This window comes from Lepus europaeus, chromosome 11, assembly GCF_033115175.1.
Source record: "Lepus europaeus isolate LE1 chromosome 11, mLepTim1.pri, whole genome shotgun sequence".
In the NCBI taxonomy this organism is placed as follows: Eukaryota; Metazoa; Chordata; class Mammalia; order Lagomorpha; family Leporidae; genus Lepus; species Lepus europaeus.
This window is the reverse complement of record NC_084837.1, coordinates 56,176,588-56,191,197: the sequence shown is the minus strand read 5'-3', so window position 1 is coordinate 56,191,197 and position 14,610 is coordinate 56,176,588. Positions and strand designations below refer to the sequence as shown.

The 14,610-nt window shown below is 40.3% G+C and overlaps 1 protein-coding gene across 3 annotated transcripts in view; it reads right to left on the bottom strand.

The window, feature by feature from the left end:
- FMN1 (formin 1) overlaps positions 1–14,610 on the bottom strand; it is a 433,901-nt gene that overhangs the window by 263,496 nt on the left and 155,795 nt on the right. For all 3 annotated transcript variants that reach the window (XM_062205569.1, XM_062205570.1, XM_062205572.1), the window contains one exon: positions 10,101–10,162. In XM_062205569.1, coding sequence (XP_062061553.1) covers positions 10,101–10,162 — 62 coding nt within the window. The remainder of the gene's footprint in view (positions 1–10,100; positions 10,163–14,610) is intronic.

Sequence of the window (14,610 nt, the reverse complement as noted above, 5' to 3'; positions counted from 1 at the left end):
TCTAAAATGTTCTAGAGCATAGACTGTATCTAATCGTTACCACTATGGCTCCTCTTTCACCCTTGCTTCCAAAACAGCTCCTCCTTCTATATCATGAAAAGATGAAAAGTGGAAGGAAGAAGAAAGGAAGGACAAGAAAAAGAAGAGATGCCGGCATTGTGGCATGGTGGGTTAAAGCTCCCATCTGCAATGATGGTATCCCATATGGGTGCCAGTTCAAGCCCCAGCTGTTCCACTTCTGATGCAACTCCCTGCTAACAGCACAAGTGTTAGAACCCCTGCCACCAGAAGGGAGACCTGGAAGAAGCTCCTGGCTGATGGCTTCAGCCTAGCTCAGCCCTGGTCATTGCAACCACTCAATCAGCAGATAGAGTTTGTTCCCTCTCTCCCTCCCCCCACCCCTCTAATAAGATAGATAGATAGATACATACATACATACATACATACATCATGTGGAGGAGAGGGGGAATGGGGAGGAGAGAAGAGGACTGGTGTATGGCGCAGGGTGTTAAGCTGCCCACCTGTGATGCCAGATCCCATATCAGAGCAGCGGTTCAAGTCTCAGCTGCACTTCTAATCCAGCATCCTGTTAATGTACCTAAGAAAGCAGCAGAAGATGGCCCAAGTACTTGGACCCTTGCACCCACGTTGGAGACCCAGATGGAGTTCTGTGCTCCTGGCTTCAGCCTGGCCCAGCCCAGAACAATATGGCCATTTGGGAAATGAACCAGGGGATAGAAGATCTCTCTCTCTGGGTCACTTGGTCGTTCAAATAAATAAGACAAATTTAATTAAAAAAAAAAGAAACAGAAATACAGAATTCCATAAAGATCTAAAACTCAAGGGATTTTTGAAAGCATGGGAAAAAGTGGATGGGGCATTAATGCTCAGCCTCTCTATCCTCCATACCAAGGTTACAAACTTAATGTCTATAGCAGCCAATCAGAAAAAACAAGTAAAGGAGCCTGGATATAAGACAACAGGAAATTGGGGGGAGGGGAGGGGACAATAAGAACATCCATAATTGTTTAAAATTATTCAAAGATAATTTTATACATGGCACTGTGCTAACCAAATTTCTTTGGGTTATATTTGATGGTATCACAAATTTAAGAACTTTATGTCTCTTCTAGTGCTATCCCCAAAATAGCACCTGTCTAACACTGTGAGTGATGAAAGGATTTCTAGCAATGGCCAGTACACTCAATTGACAACTATTCCTAAAATGTCAGCTAGCTGCCTACCACTGGTCCTGGTACCACAGGAAAAGGGAAAGTCTCAGACTTTTGGCTTAAGTTGAGACAGGCACATAGGTTCACTTTTTCCCAGGCCAGAAATAATACCATTTTATGGCTAGAAGAAAAATAACTCATGATGGTTCAATGTTCTCATTTTATAGCCAAAGAACAGTAAAACTTGACTGTGTACAACCCAGGGAATTATTGATCAGTTAACGACAAATCAAGAGAAAAGGAAGCTCTCCCCACAGTGCTCTACTATGCCTTACTGACTCCCATGTCATGAAGAATCAAAGGTCAACATTAGACAAGTCACCTGTTCCAGTATCAGTCAGTTGCCTAAAGTTTAAAAACCACTGGAAAAAAAAACAGTGTCTTGGTCCCCATTTACTAACTCATGTTCTGGAGTCAAGATTCAGCAGGGATGATTGGAAAGGACAATACATGACAGATACATGAAACCAGCTTCAGCCTCAATTATACAAATGAGAAATGAACACACTCTTCATTCTGCAACTAATCTCCTTCCCTTGGTAAGCACAGCTTATGTATCTGAATTATGTGCAACAAGATAGCATCTTCAAGTCAGCAAGGAAATTAATTGCTTCATGCTTTCCCTCAAAATACAACTCTAAATGCTTCTTGGTAGCCAGTGGCCAAAGAGGAGTCTTAACACCAGCAAGCCAGAAAATCTATTAAACTCATAACATTTTATTATATGTCTACAATGAAATGATGAAATAAAACATTTCTCAATATTTAAAATTTTTTTGGCATCTCAGTAATGAATTATATTAATATCAGCACTTAGGGGAATACCAGGAGGGTTTATGAAATCATATTTCATACTTGTGAAAATTTTGTTTATTGTTCTACAAATTACTCTTTCCCTCACAGCATTCTCTAGGAATAAAAGGTTTAAATGTATCATTTGATAATGAAGAATATAACAAGTGGAAATGGCTCAGGATTTATATCTTTATAAATCTAGAAGTAAGAAATTAAATGAGGTCTGTACTCAATTTTGTTTCAACAGCAACATGTAAACTACTAGAAAGGAACCAGTACGTTGGGTTGTAGACATAAAAATAAGGATGTCTACAAACTTTTCTTAATGAAGGCCAATATAACATTTGGTTCTCTTGGGGAAAACAAGGTACAACACAAGTTAATGTTCAGCTTGGCATCTCTCCCAGGATCAATTTGCAGTGAGAATTACTATATTAGAAAACTGACTGCATTGCACAATGAGCAGGGGCCTGCCAGAGGCCACTGCTTCCTGAAGTTTCCCTTCAGTCAGGAACTATGCATGTGATGAATGGAGTAAATGAGAAAGGTTCCCGTAAGGAAATGTCACTGTTGGCCAGTTCTTACATCCCACAACCCAAAGAACAGTAATTAAAAACAGATAAAACAATCTGTCATTTCCATGGCACCTACTTCCAAATTGCTTAAAGTGCTGGTCAAAAACAATACTCTTGGGATGGGAGCTATGGCACAGTGAGTTAGGCCACTGCTTGAGACACCTGCATCTTATATCTGAGTGCTGGTTCAAGTCCCAGCTTCTCCAATTCCAATCTAGTTTCCTACTAATGCATCCTGGGAAGGTTGTGGATGACAGACCAGGTATTCGGGTCTTGCCAACCATGTAATGAGACCCAGATGGAGTTTCTGGCTCCTGGCTTTGACATAGCCCATCCTGGCTCTTGTGGGCTTTGGAAAATAAACCAATAAAAAGATCAATTGATTGATCAATATCTTCCCCCGCATCGTCACTCAGCTTTTCAAGCAGATAAAAATAGACACTTAAAAACAATTTTTAAGACAACAATATTCTTCTTATCTCACTCTACACAAGTCAGACATAGGGAACGCATTTTTTTCATCACCTTTCAAAATGGAAGAAGTAGAGATCTAAAGAAACCCTACCCATCTATTGCTTGTACTTCCCTCCTCTGATAATGAAGAGCTGGGGCTCCTCAAGTAATTTCTGTAATATTCTAAGAGCTGCATCCTTTCACTGAGTCGCACATCTAAAAAGGCACACATGGGTAGAGTGCTCCATTCAGAGTATAACTGAAAACCTGAACACATTGTTCCACAAGCAGGATACAGAAGAGCCCTGCTGGTTGGAAAGGAGAACCTCTAAAACTTACCAAGAAGTTTTTAATTTTTAATGAGACAGAAGTGTAAATAATGGGGATTTAGAGATCCTGAGTCAGATAATCTTAAATTGAAAGCAAGGGTGGAAAAGAAATTTTCGAAACTTTTTTCCAGCATGACAGGGTCAATCATAAAATTCAGACGAGATGGGGCGTGGTCAGATTGATATGGCCGTAGACAATCATAAAATTCAAAGAAGGCATTAGAGATTATATAGCCTGATCTCTCATTTTAGAAATTAGGAAACTGAGCCCAAAATCTTACCTCAAGTTCTCCTCATTCCTAGTGCCAAACGTGAGACCAAAATTCGGTCCTTCTGATTCCAAAGCCAATAATGTTCTTCCCATGAATGTTGCATTGATTGGAAGAACACTGACTTCAAAGTCAGATAAACCTAAGCAGATTCAAATTCAGATTCCCCACTCACTAGTGTGGAACTTCTGACAAGCCATAATCTCAGAGCCTCATATTCTGTTAACTAGAACATGGGGGGCAAACCTATTGCTTTGCTTATATTTCTACATTTATTCTTTATAATACTAACACTAGGCCGGCGCCGTGGCTCAACAGGCTAATCCTCCACCTTGTGGTGCCGGCACACCAGGTTCTAGTCCTGGTCGGGCGCTGGATTCTGTCCCGGTGCCCCTCTTCCAGGCCAGCTCTCTGTTGTGGCCCGGGAGTGCAGTGGAGGATGGCCCAAGTCCTTGGGCCCTGCACCCCACGGGAGACCAGGAGAAGCACCCGGCTCCTGCCTTCGGATCAGCGCGGTGCGCCAGCTGCAGAGTGCTGGCCGCGGTGGTCATTGGAGGGTGAACCAATGGCAAAGGAAGACCTTTCTCTCTGTCTCTCTCTCACTGTCCACTCTGCCTGTCAAAAAAAAAAAATACTAACACTTAAGTGTATAGATCAGAAATTGGATGTAGAAGGGATTTGATAAAATTAATTATTCATAGGTTGTTATAAGAAATATATATATATATATATATATATATATATATATATATTTGTTATTTGTGTGCCAAGAACTTTGTTAGGTACCATCAAGGACAGAAATAAAATCAAAGCATTGTTCCTTCCAAGGTGTCTACAGTCAGTATGTTAATAAGCAAATCCTTGAAACTACCCGAAGAACTTAACTTCACTCAGGCAGAAGGCTCTATATTGAGATGTTATCAATCAGAATAGAGTAGTATTTTATAAATGGGTTTCAAGAGTGGAAAGTGTTAAGGAGTTTTCTCTATTATAGTTCTTCTACATAGTAAACCTCTATGAGAGGAAAAGAAGGTATTTATCAATATTACTTTGCCATAATAACTTCTTCTTGAGGTGTACCTAAAGATCACTGTTTATGGAGAGGAGCACAGAGAAATCCTGTTATAGTCCACCTTGCACAGAGGCAAACAGCTGGAAGATCATGGAAAAGACACCCTCAGAGACTATGTCAAATGTCTCAAAGAAACCCTCAACCTAAAAGGTTCAGGGAGGCCTAAGCTCAAGTTATCAAATTATAGACTCTTGCATAGGAAAGAAGGAATGAGAAAAAAAACATTCCCCGAGTAGTCACCATGTACCTGGTATCATCAAAGTACATCATACTGAATAACCCTAGAAGGGAGGTATCATCACCAACATGATTATATTATCGTACACTTCCTGAAACTGAGAAAAATAAGTCTCTGAGGAGCTGATTAACTTTAACATCACAGTGCAAGAAGTTGAAATGGAGTCCTGATTCTAAAACCCATGTTCTTTCACATTGTCATTATGCATTAAGTTATATCAGACTCAAAACTGGGACTGTAAAAATGGAAGACAGCTATATACTGAATCATTCTGCAAAATGGCTCTAACAGTGACTTTCAAATCCTAGCTCTTAAGCAACCTCAAAAAATTTATTATTTGTACTGTGGGAGAATTGATTTTCTCATATGCCTTAGTGGGCAGGTCTGAACTATGTTTCTACCCAATATTTATGAATTTGCTATGCAATGGCAAAAGTTTGTGAAATAAGTGAGAACCTATAAAGGTAATGTTATGATATGGATATGGTTTGAGCAGGTTCATGTGCTTGAAACTTAGTTTTCAGTGAGGTGGTGTCAAGAGATGGCAGAGCCTTTAAGAAGTGGAGCCTAGTGGGTGGGGGTTAGGTATTTAAGGGGGATTATTGCTTTTCTCATTAGAGTGCATCTTTCTCAGCAAGTACCACAATATCAGGTTGTGATAAAGCAAGGCAACCCCACCTACATGCCCTCTTCAGCACACTCATGTTTCCCTTTCTTTTATATATATATTTGAAGTCAGGGTTACACAGAGAGAGAGAGACAGAGAGAGAGGTCTTCCATCCAATGGTTCACTTCCCAACTGGCCGCAATGGTCACAGCTGTGCCGATCTGAAGCCAGGAGCTTCTTCCAGGTCTCCCATGCAGGTGCAGGGGTCCAAGGACTTGGGCCATCTTCCACTGCTTTCCCAGACCATAGCAGAGAGTTGGATCAGAAGAGGAGCAGCCGGGACTAGAACCGGTGCCCATGTGGGATGCTGGTGCTTCAGGCCAGGGCATTAACCTGGTACGCCACAGTGCCAGCCCCTTCGGCACACTCATGTTTCCCTTTAATTTTTTGACAGGCAGAGTGGACAGTGAGAGAGAGAGACAGAGAGAAAGGTCTTCCTTTTGCCGTTGATTCACCCTCCAATGGCCGCCACGGCTGGTGCGCTGCGGCCGGCGCACCGCGTCTGATGGCAGGAGCCAGGTGCTTCTCCTGGTCTCCCATGGGGTGCAGGACCCAAGGACTTGGGCCATCCTCCACTGCATTCCTGGCCACAGCAGAGAGCTGGCCTGGAAGAGGGGCAACCGGGACAGAATCAGTGCCCCGACCAGGACTAGAACCCGGTGTGCCGGCGCCACAAGGTGGAGGATTAGCCTATTGAGCCGCGGCGCCGGCCATGTTTCTCTTTCTACATCTTCACCACGTTGTCACAGCCAAGGAGACTCCCACTAGGATGCCGGTGCCAGGATGTTTGGAATTCCCGACCTTTTTATTTTATAAAGCACCCAGCCTCGGGTATTTTGTTATAGCAACACAAAACAGAAAAATACAGGAAAAGTGCCACCTTCTAAAAAATGAAGTTAGAAGCCTAGAATTATCCAGAATTGGAAAATGAACCAGGTGGTGATAAATACCATGGAGTAACCATAATCTCTCAAGGCAGAATATTTGGACAAAACTAAACAAGAGAATTTTGCTGTGGTTACATTCTGAATGGCACAAAATCTAGTGAAGTCATGGAAAATACCTGATCTACCATCACTCTCCCATGGGAGGTTTGAACAGAGAAGTCAGCCAAAGTCTTTAGGTTTGTACAAAGGTGTATAAACATAAGGTGCTAGGAATAAATTCATTCAAGTCATTCATAAATCTTGGCTTTTGAACTCCAAGGCAAATATAAGATACTATACAGTTCAAAAAGTCAGTCTAAGACAAAGCCCCTTGCCTTTTCAGTAAAGCAGCACTCAACATGTACTACAGAGCAGGCACAAGATTAAAAAAATCAGGTACCCCACTTAACTGCCTTGAGACTACAGGCTAAAAATGTCAATTGTCCAATTAAAGTATTTTAGGTGCGAAGGTTTCCTCCTCTACTGGTGGGGGAACTAAACAATTAAAGTGATTTTCCTACAAATCAATGGTCAAAAATGGAAAGCTGAATTTAGAGTCTCCACTTATTATGTCATACTCTTTATAGAAATTCCATAAAAAAACATTCAAAACAAGTTAAATGCCATGCAATACATTTGGATTCCTATTGATGATGACCAGATAAATCATTTTTCATGCATATTTTACACACATAATCCTTCTTATTCTAGAAGGGCATGTTGAAGAAGTGCCAGAACTCATCGGACTTCTTTGTGACCTTCAGTGGAGAAAGAAAATCTAAAAAGAGAAACGAAGGCTGCTAACAGAAATTACACATAAGGAATGGAGCACCAAAATGGCAGTTCTTCTACCCCTTGTCTTGCACAAGTCCTGGCACAACAGATGGGACTTTTGTTACTTTGTGGAATGAAAAGGGGCGATATGCAGATGATACGCATCTAGTACAAACTATTACAGCCAGGCTGGGTGATTATCTGTTAATTTTATGAACGGTCTGTTCTCACTAGGTGAGGTTGTTGCCAAATCTGATGTTTCATTTTATTTTAAATATAACCCAGAGAACAAAGGTTAATGAAAGCACAGAGGAACCAAGTAAGTAAAATGGCCCAGAGTGTACAGTGGCAGATTGGAGCACACATGAGCTAGTTGAAGTGGGCACCTGCACCTGCTGCTCGAACCCATCAGGCTGAAGTCAGACAGGACAATCAACTCTACATTGCCAGAGTTATCATTCTTTTTGTCAGAAACAACTAAGAATCCAGGTTTTGCTATTTAAGCAAATCACCAACTTTTGAAACATTTCTTCCCAATTCCAGGTCAGATCAGAGATGAGTGCCAGTTTCCAATCAAGCATGATCCATCTATGACTGCTGGAATACTCTGAAACCACAGATAAACGTGTAAAGCAAGTATTCCACCCCAAGGGCAGCAGTGTGCCATGACCACAGGGTTTTAGCAGTTAGGTATAAGTCATAAAAACAAGTCAAAAAATGTGATGAGGAGCATCAAAAGAGCAGATAATTCTTTTAGACACATATTTAAAAAAAACAATTTTAGAAACTTTACTACTTTTAAATCATACCTTAGCATAAACATATATGTTAAATGAAAATCACCACTGATCGCAATATATTTCTTTTTCCTACCTTTTACTCCTCCCTTCCTCATTTCCAACCTTTTTAGTTTGAGATGTAAGATCATAGAAATTTTGCAGAAATGTGACGTGTGATAATACATATAATCTGCTTAGGATAACACCTACCATGTAGTAAGAATTCAAAAATAGTAAGGATCTACTTGCTAGCTGTCAAAGCTCTCACAGGCTGATCTACAGTTTAAGGAAAGCTAGTGTTAACTCTTGCAACTTAGCTGTTCTTAAAAACTTCTGCTCTAGAAATACTTCTGTACCTACCTTCTTTAAGAATCTGTTTCTTAAATTATCCCTATTAACTATCAACTTCATTTCATCTGAGACCACTAAGAATCTTTGTCACAGCAGAACAAAGTAAAAGACAGGTCTCTACAGGGCATCTTGCAACAAAGGAGATAAGGGCCTCCATGTCTCCTTTTCCCCAGGAGACAAGGTACTTTTCCACTCCTTTTTCTTTAACAAACAGATTTGTTTCTTTTTTCTGAACTACTTAAATCCGGCTGGATGAGTGATGCTAGAACTCACATCATAGTACTTGTCTAGTAGGTTTTTGATATTTGCAATTACTTCATATGTAATCCATTCTACAGTCATGAAAGCCAAGCTATGAAATCAAACTAAGTGCCCATCAATGGATGACCAGATAAAGGAAGTGGGGGCCATATATAATCAAAATGGGATATTATTCAGCCTTTAAAAGGCAGAAATTGCTATAATTTGTAACATCGGAGATGAACATGTAGAATATTAAGTGAAATGAACCAGGCTAAGAAGACAAATGTGGCATGATCCCACATGTGGAGTCTAAAAAGTAGAACTCAGAGAAACAAAGAGTAGAATGGTGGTTACCAAGGGCTGGGAGAGGCAGCAGGTGGGGGAAAGGATTAGGGAGATATTGATTAAAGGATATAAAATTTTCAAAAGATCAACTGGGTGACTGTACTGAATAACACTGTATTGTATATGTGAAAATTGCTAAGAGGTAAGTTTAAGTGTTCTCATCAGAAATAAATGGTAAGTACATAGGGTTATGAATGTTAATTAGCTCAATGTAGTCACATCAATACAACATATTTAAAAACATGTCACACACCAAAAATATATACAATTTCTATTTTTCAATAAAATAAAGAGTATTTTATCACAAATTCATTAAATTAGCAAGTAATAAATTGGTACTTAAGAAAAAAGTTATATTTAAATTGTGCTATTATTCTCTCCTGCAGTATAAGGTTGCTCCAGCTACCAGGTAACTGCACTCAGCACTGGTTCTCTAAAGTTAAGACTCTGAACTTTGTGTCACAGATACAGCAAGTCTACACCAAACATAAGGGAGGACAATTAGATGACAGGATAAGAGAAATGATCCCCGAGTCATTCCAGGCTTCACAAAGGAGGATAACTTTGTAATTTCTCAACATTTCCTGCGGACAGGAATGACTTGGCATGGAATGACTCCTACTAGTAAGGCCCCTCCCTAGTAGCCTTAATCTGCATGACATCACATTGCAAGGTGTGCTAAGTTACATATAGTCATGAAAGTGTGAACGGTAGTAAATAGAACATAATTCACACTGTGCATTATATAAAATATTCTAAAGGTCATTTTTCTAAACAGTCTAAATATTGTTTTTCATTCTGCTTTGAAGGTAAAACAATCTCTTTCCCAATGAAATAAAATACATTAATGGTACTTTTAAAAAATTTGGAAGTGAATTCCAGAAAATAGAGAATCCAAGGCTTTTATTACCAGGATAAACTCAGGGCCTACTAGCAAGTGCAGGCTGCAGACAATGTTCTATTCAATACTTCAACACAAGAGGAATATTCACTGTAGCACGTGAGCAAACTAAATATCCAATAACTAGTTCGGTAGAATCAAAGAAATGTACCTGTAGGTTTTCAATTTCTTCTTTGTGCTCCCTCTTCAAGTGTAAAATGGCAGCTTGGTATTCTGTAAGATCACAAAAGAAGCACAAAATTAGGCACAAAATTCATGCAAGCTCTTCTAGATTCCAGAGGACCTTGTACAAATAAACTGAGTAATTAATACCATCATTTGACAATAGCCTGACAAGAGATGTTAAAAATGGGGCAAGATATGACAAGTACCTCAAGATAAAAGAGAGATCCCTCCCTTTTTAGCAAACCCTGAAGCATGAAAAGCCCCAAATTAAGCAGATATGAGAAGATTAAAAAAGAAATCCTAACAAACCATGATGAGTGTGTACCAGATAAGGACTGGGTCAGGTGTTTGTCTTTAAGGAGGAGTGGACGACAAGGCCTCATCGAGAACAAACACAGAACTGTTAAGAACAGACACAGCAGGAAATAAAAGAAAACTTTCTATGCCAGATCAGAGAACTCTATTTTTAACTCTGTTCAAAAAAACAAAACAAAAAAAAAAAAAAAGAGAGAGAGAGAGAGAGAGAGAGAGACTCCATTTGAATGCAAGCTCCAAGGCCTGATTTTAATCTTTAGATCACCTCAGAAAGTCAAGACTATTTGTATTTTTTAGATGAGAGATTCTAGGGTAAATGGAGGCTGAAAGGGGAACAAATTTTTTTGTTCTGGTCCAATTTTAATCTGAATCTAACCATGTTTATTCCAACAATATGTCCCAAGTGTGCAAAGGAACTCCAGCCAATCACTAAAACTACCATCCCACTGGCTAAGCACGAAGCAGCCAAGACAACTTTATTTCCAGCAGAACAGCTAAGTATGTGGGGTCACAGAACTATACATACTGCAAAGAAGCACAGAGCAAAATGCTGTGGCCAACGTTTTTCTGGGATGAGCACATACTTTACAAATGTGTCTGGGGTTGTGAGAATGAGGAAGGAAGAAGTTAGATAAACCTCATTTTAAAATACATGGAAGACAGGCTATTTCTTCAAATGGATCTCATGAATCAGGTTGGAAAGCTGCGGTTTCAGTCCTAAAAGTGGATGAGGGGAATCGCTGGGAAGGCCTACTGAGGGAGGAGTGTTACTGCTAATCATTATGACCAGCCATGCTGGGGGAACGTGCCCACCGAGCCTGCAGGTTCTCTAGGTTCTACATCCAAACAGTCCCTTCCATCAAACCATGCGTCACCATCCCCACCACCACCTTTCCCCCTGGACTACAATATGATCCTTCTAGTAGGGACCCCTGCTTTCATTCTTACCAGCACTGTAACTGATGCTCCTCACCGCAGCCGGAGTTATCTAGGGAAGACTGAGCCAGATCCTGTTTCATCTCTGACTTTCCAAAGCACTTAGAGTGAAATCAGACTCCCTGCTGCAGCCCAGGCAGCCCTTCATGACCTGGCTTCTGCATCCCTCTCCATCTTCTTCTGCTACTCCTTCCCCCTGCTCAGTACACTCCAGCACTCTGGCTTTAGCCAGAAAATATGCATATTTCAATCAGTCAACATAAACTCAAACTTGCATGACTGGAAAAACTCTTCAACACAGATGAATCTCACAGGCATGACACAGAGTGAAAGACATCTGTCACAGAAGGCTGACCACTGTCTAATTCTATTTCTATGACTTTGGAAAAAGACAAAACTGAGGAATACGAAACAAATCAGAGCAGTAGCTGCCAGAGCTAGCAATGGGGAAGAGTTGGACTAGAAAGGTGCAGCACACAAAGGAATTTTAGGGATGAAAAGTATTCTCTTTCCTGATTATAGTGATAGTTACAAGAATCTATACATGTGTGAAAACTTTAAGAGAAAAAGTTAATTCTATACTATGTAATTTTTTAAAACCCTGCACAAAATATTATTCTCTTAAATGTTTTATCTAAAGACAAAGCATAACACAAAGATATGTTCTGCTATAACTTACAGTCACAATTTTTCTAGGGTTCCTAGCAGATGCAATAGGACAAGAAAAAATAAACATAGATCACATATTATTCACCATGTGTATTTAGAAAAATTCAAAAGACTAACAAATGAAATAGATATGTGAGTTTAGTGAAGTTGCTGGATATAAACAAAAAAGTACAAAAACCCTCATGCTAGCCACAATTTTTAGATAACATTTACAGTATCCCCTGGAAATGCAAGGCTCCTAGGAAACACCGTAACAAAAACTATATAAAGGGCTCATATGAAAAATAGTAACTTTTTTTAAATGTCTTATCAAGAAAGTGGTGACTAAGCTATGTTTTTGATTATAAGACTTCACATTGTATAATAATTCCCAAATTAATCTAGAGGTTAGACACAATTCTTCAACATTCCTCGAGGGTTTTTGTTTTGTTTCAAACTTACAAGCTGATTCTAAAGTATATATGGAAGCATGGAAACGCAAAATGCAAATAAAAGGCATTGTGGCATAGCAGGTAAAACTGCCTCCTGCAGTGCCAGCATCCCACTGGGTGCTGCTTGTGTCCCTGCTGTTATACTTCTGGTCCAGCTCTCTCTGTGGCCTGGGAAAGCAGTGGAAGATGGCCCAAGTCCTTGGGTCCCTACACCTGCGTAGGAGACCCGGAAGAAGCTCCTGGTTCCTGCCTTCAGATTGGCACAGCTCCAGCCATTGCAGCCATTTGGGAGTGAACCAGCAGATGGAAGACCTCTGTCTCTTTCTCTCTTCCTCTGCCTCTCTGAACTCTGCCTTTCAAGTAAATAAATAAATCTCTAAAAAATGCAAATAAGGGTCAAGAAAATCTTCAAAGTATAAATTAAGACACTTACTTTACCACCTCACAAGATTTACTTTTAATTAAAATGATGTTGTACTAGCACAGGGATAACAGACAACATGGAATAGCAAACACAGAAATAAATTTATTATTACTTGAGATATGACATGTTTGTTCCTTGCAAATTGATTACAATATTAGTTTTACAATTTATCAGATATTTAAATAGTCACAAGAGAATCTCTATATTCACTAAATAAGTATAAAATAATTTAGTAAGTTTGAGCCTTGGATAAGTGGTAAGTCCTGACAGAAGAAGTACTACAGTTCTTTGCTGGCACAAAGAATAATCTTGGAGACTCTATGGATATATAAAATTGGATCCCACAACAGTCAATATGCACTTGCTCCCCTTGTAGGACCTCTGTCATTAATGTGTTGTACTATGAGAATTAATGGTAAAACTATTCTTCAAACAGTACTTTATACTTTGTGTGTCTGTATGGGTGCAAACTGTTGAAACCTTCACTTAGTATAGAGTTGATCTTCTGTATGTAAAGATAATTAAAAATGAATCTTAATGAAGAATGAGATGGGAGAGGGAGTAGGAGATGGGATGGTTTGCGGGTGGGAGGGTGGTTATGGAAGAAGAACCACTATAATCTAAAAGTTGTACTTTTGAAATTTATATTTATTAAATGAAAGTTTTTCTATTAAAAAAAAGAAAAAGAAAATTTGATCCCAACATTAAATCACATACTGGGGCCATCATTGTGGTGCAGTGGGTTATGCTGCCAACTTAATGCCAGCATCCCATATCAGAATGCTGATTTGAGCTCTGTCTGCTCTGATTCTGGCCCAGCTCCCTGCTAATGCACCTGGGAAAGCAGCAGATGTGGGCCAAGTACTTGAGTTTCTGCTATCCATGTGGGAAACCTGGATGGAGTTCCAAGATCCTGGCAAGGCCAAGCTCTGACTGTTGTGGACTTTTGGGGTATGAACCAGTAGACAAAGATCTCTGGCTCAGTCTCTCCATTTTTCTGTCACTCATACTTTAAAATAAATTAGCACAAGGGCAAGCCTTGTGGAATAGAGGGTAAAGCCACCTCCCGTTATGCCAGCATCCCATATGGTGCCAGTTTGTGTCACAGTTGCCCCACTTCTGATTCAGGTCCCTGCTAATGAACAGGGGAAATCAGCAGTATCTGAACCGGCCTAAGTATCTGAACCATTGCCACTCACAAGGAAGACCCAGATAAATCTCTTGGCTTCATCCTGGCCCAGAGATGGACATTGCAGCCATCTAGGGAGTGAACCAGCAGATGGAAGATCTCTCTTTCTCTGTCTATCCAAGTCTTTCAAATAAATAAATAAACTCTTTAAAGATAAATACATTTTTTTGACAGGCAGAGTTAGACAGTGAGAGAGACAGAGAGAAAGGTCTTCCTTCCATTGGCTCATCCCCCATATGGCTGCTATGGCCGGCGCGCTGTGCCGATCCAAAGCCAGGAGCCAGGTGCTTCCTCCTGGTCTCCCATGCGGGTGTAGGGCCCAAGGACTTGGGCCATCTTCCACTGTACTCCCGGGCCACAGCAGAGAGCTGGACTGGAAGAGGAGCAACCTGGACAGAATCCAGCGCCCTGACTGGGACTAGAACCCGGGGTGCCAGCGCCGCAGGCGGAAGATTAGCCTAGTGAGCCGCGGCGCCGGCCCAGATAAATACATTTTTAACACACATCTGTCTTGAGTTGATTAAAAGGTAAC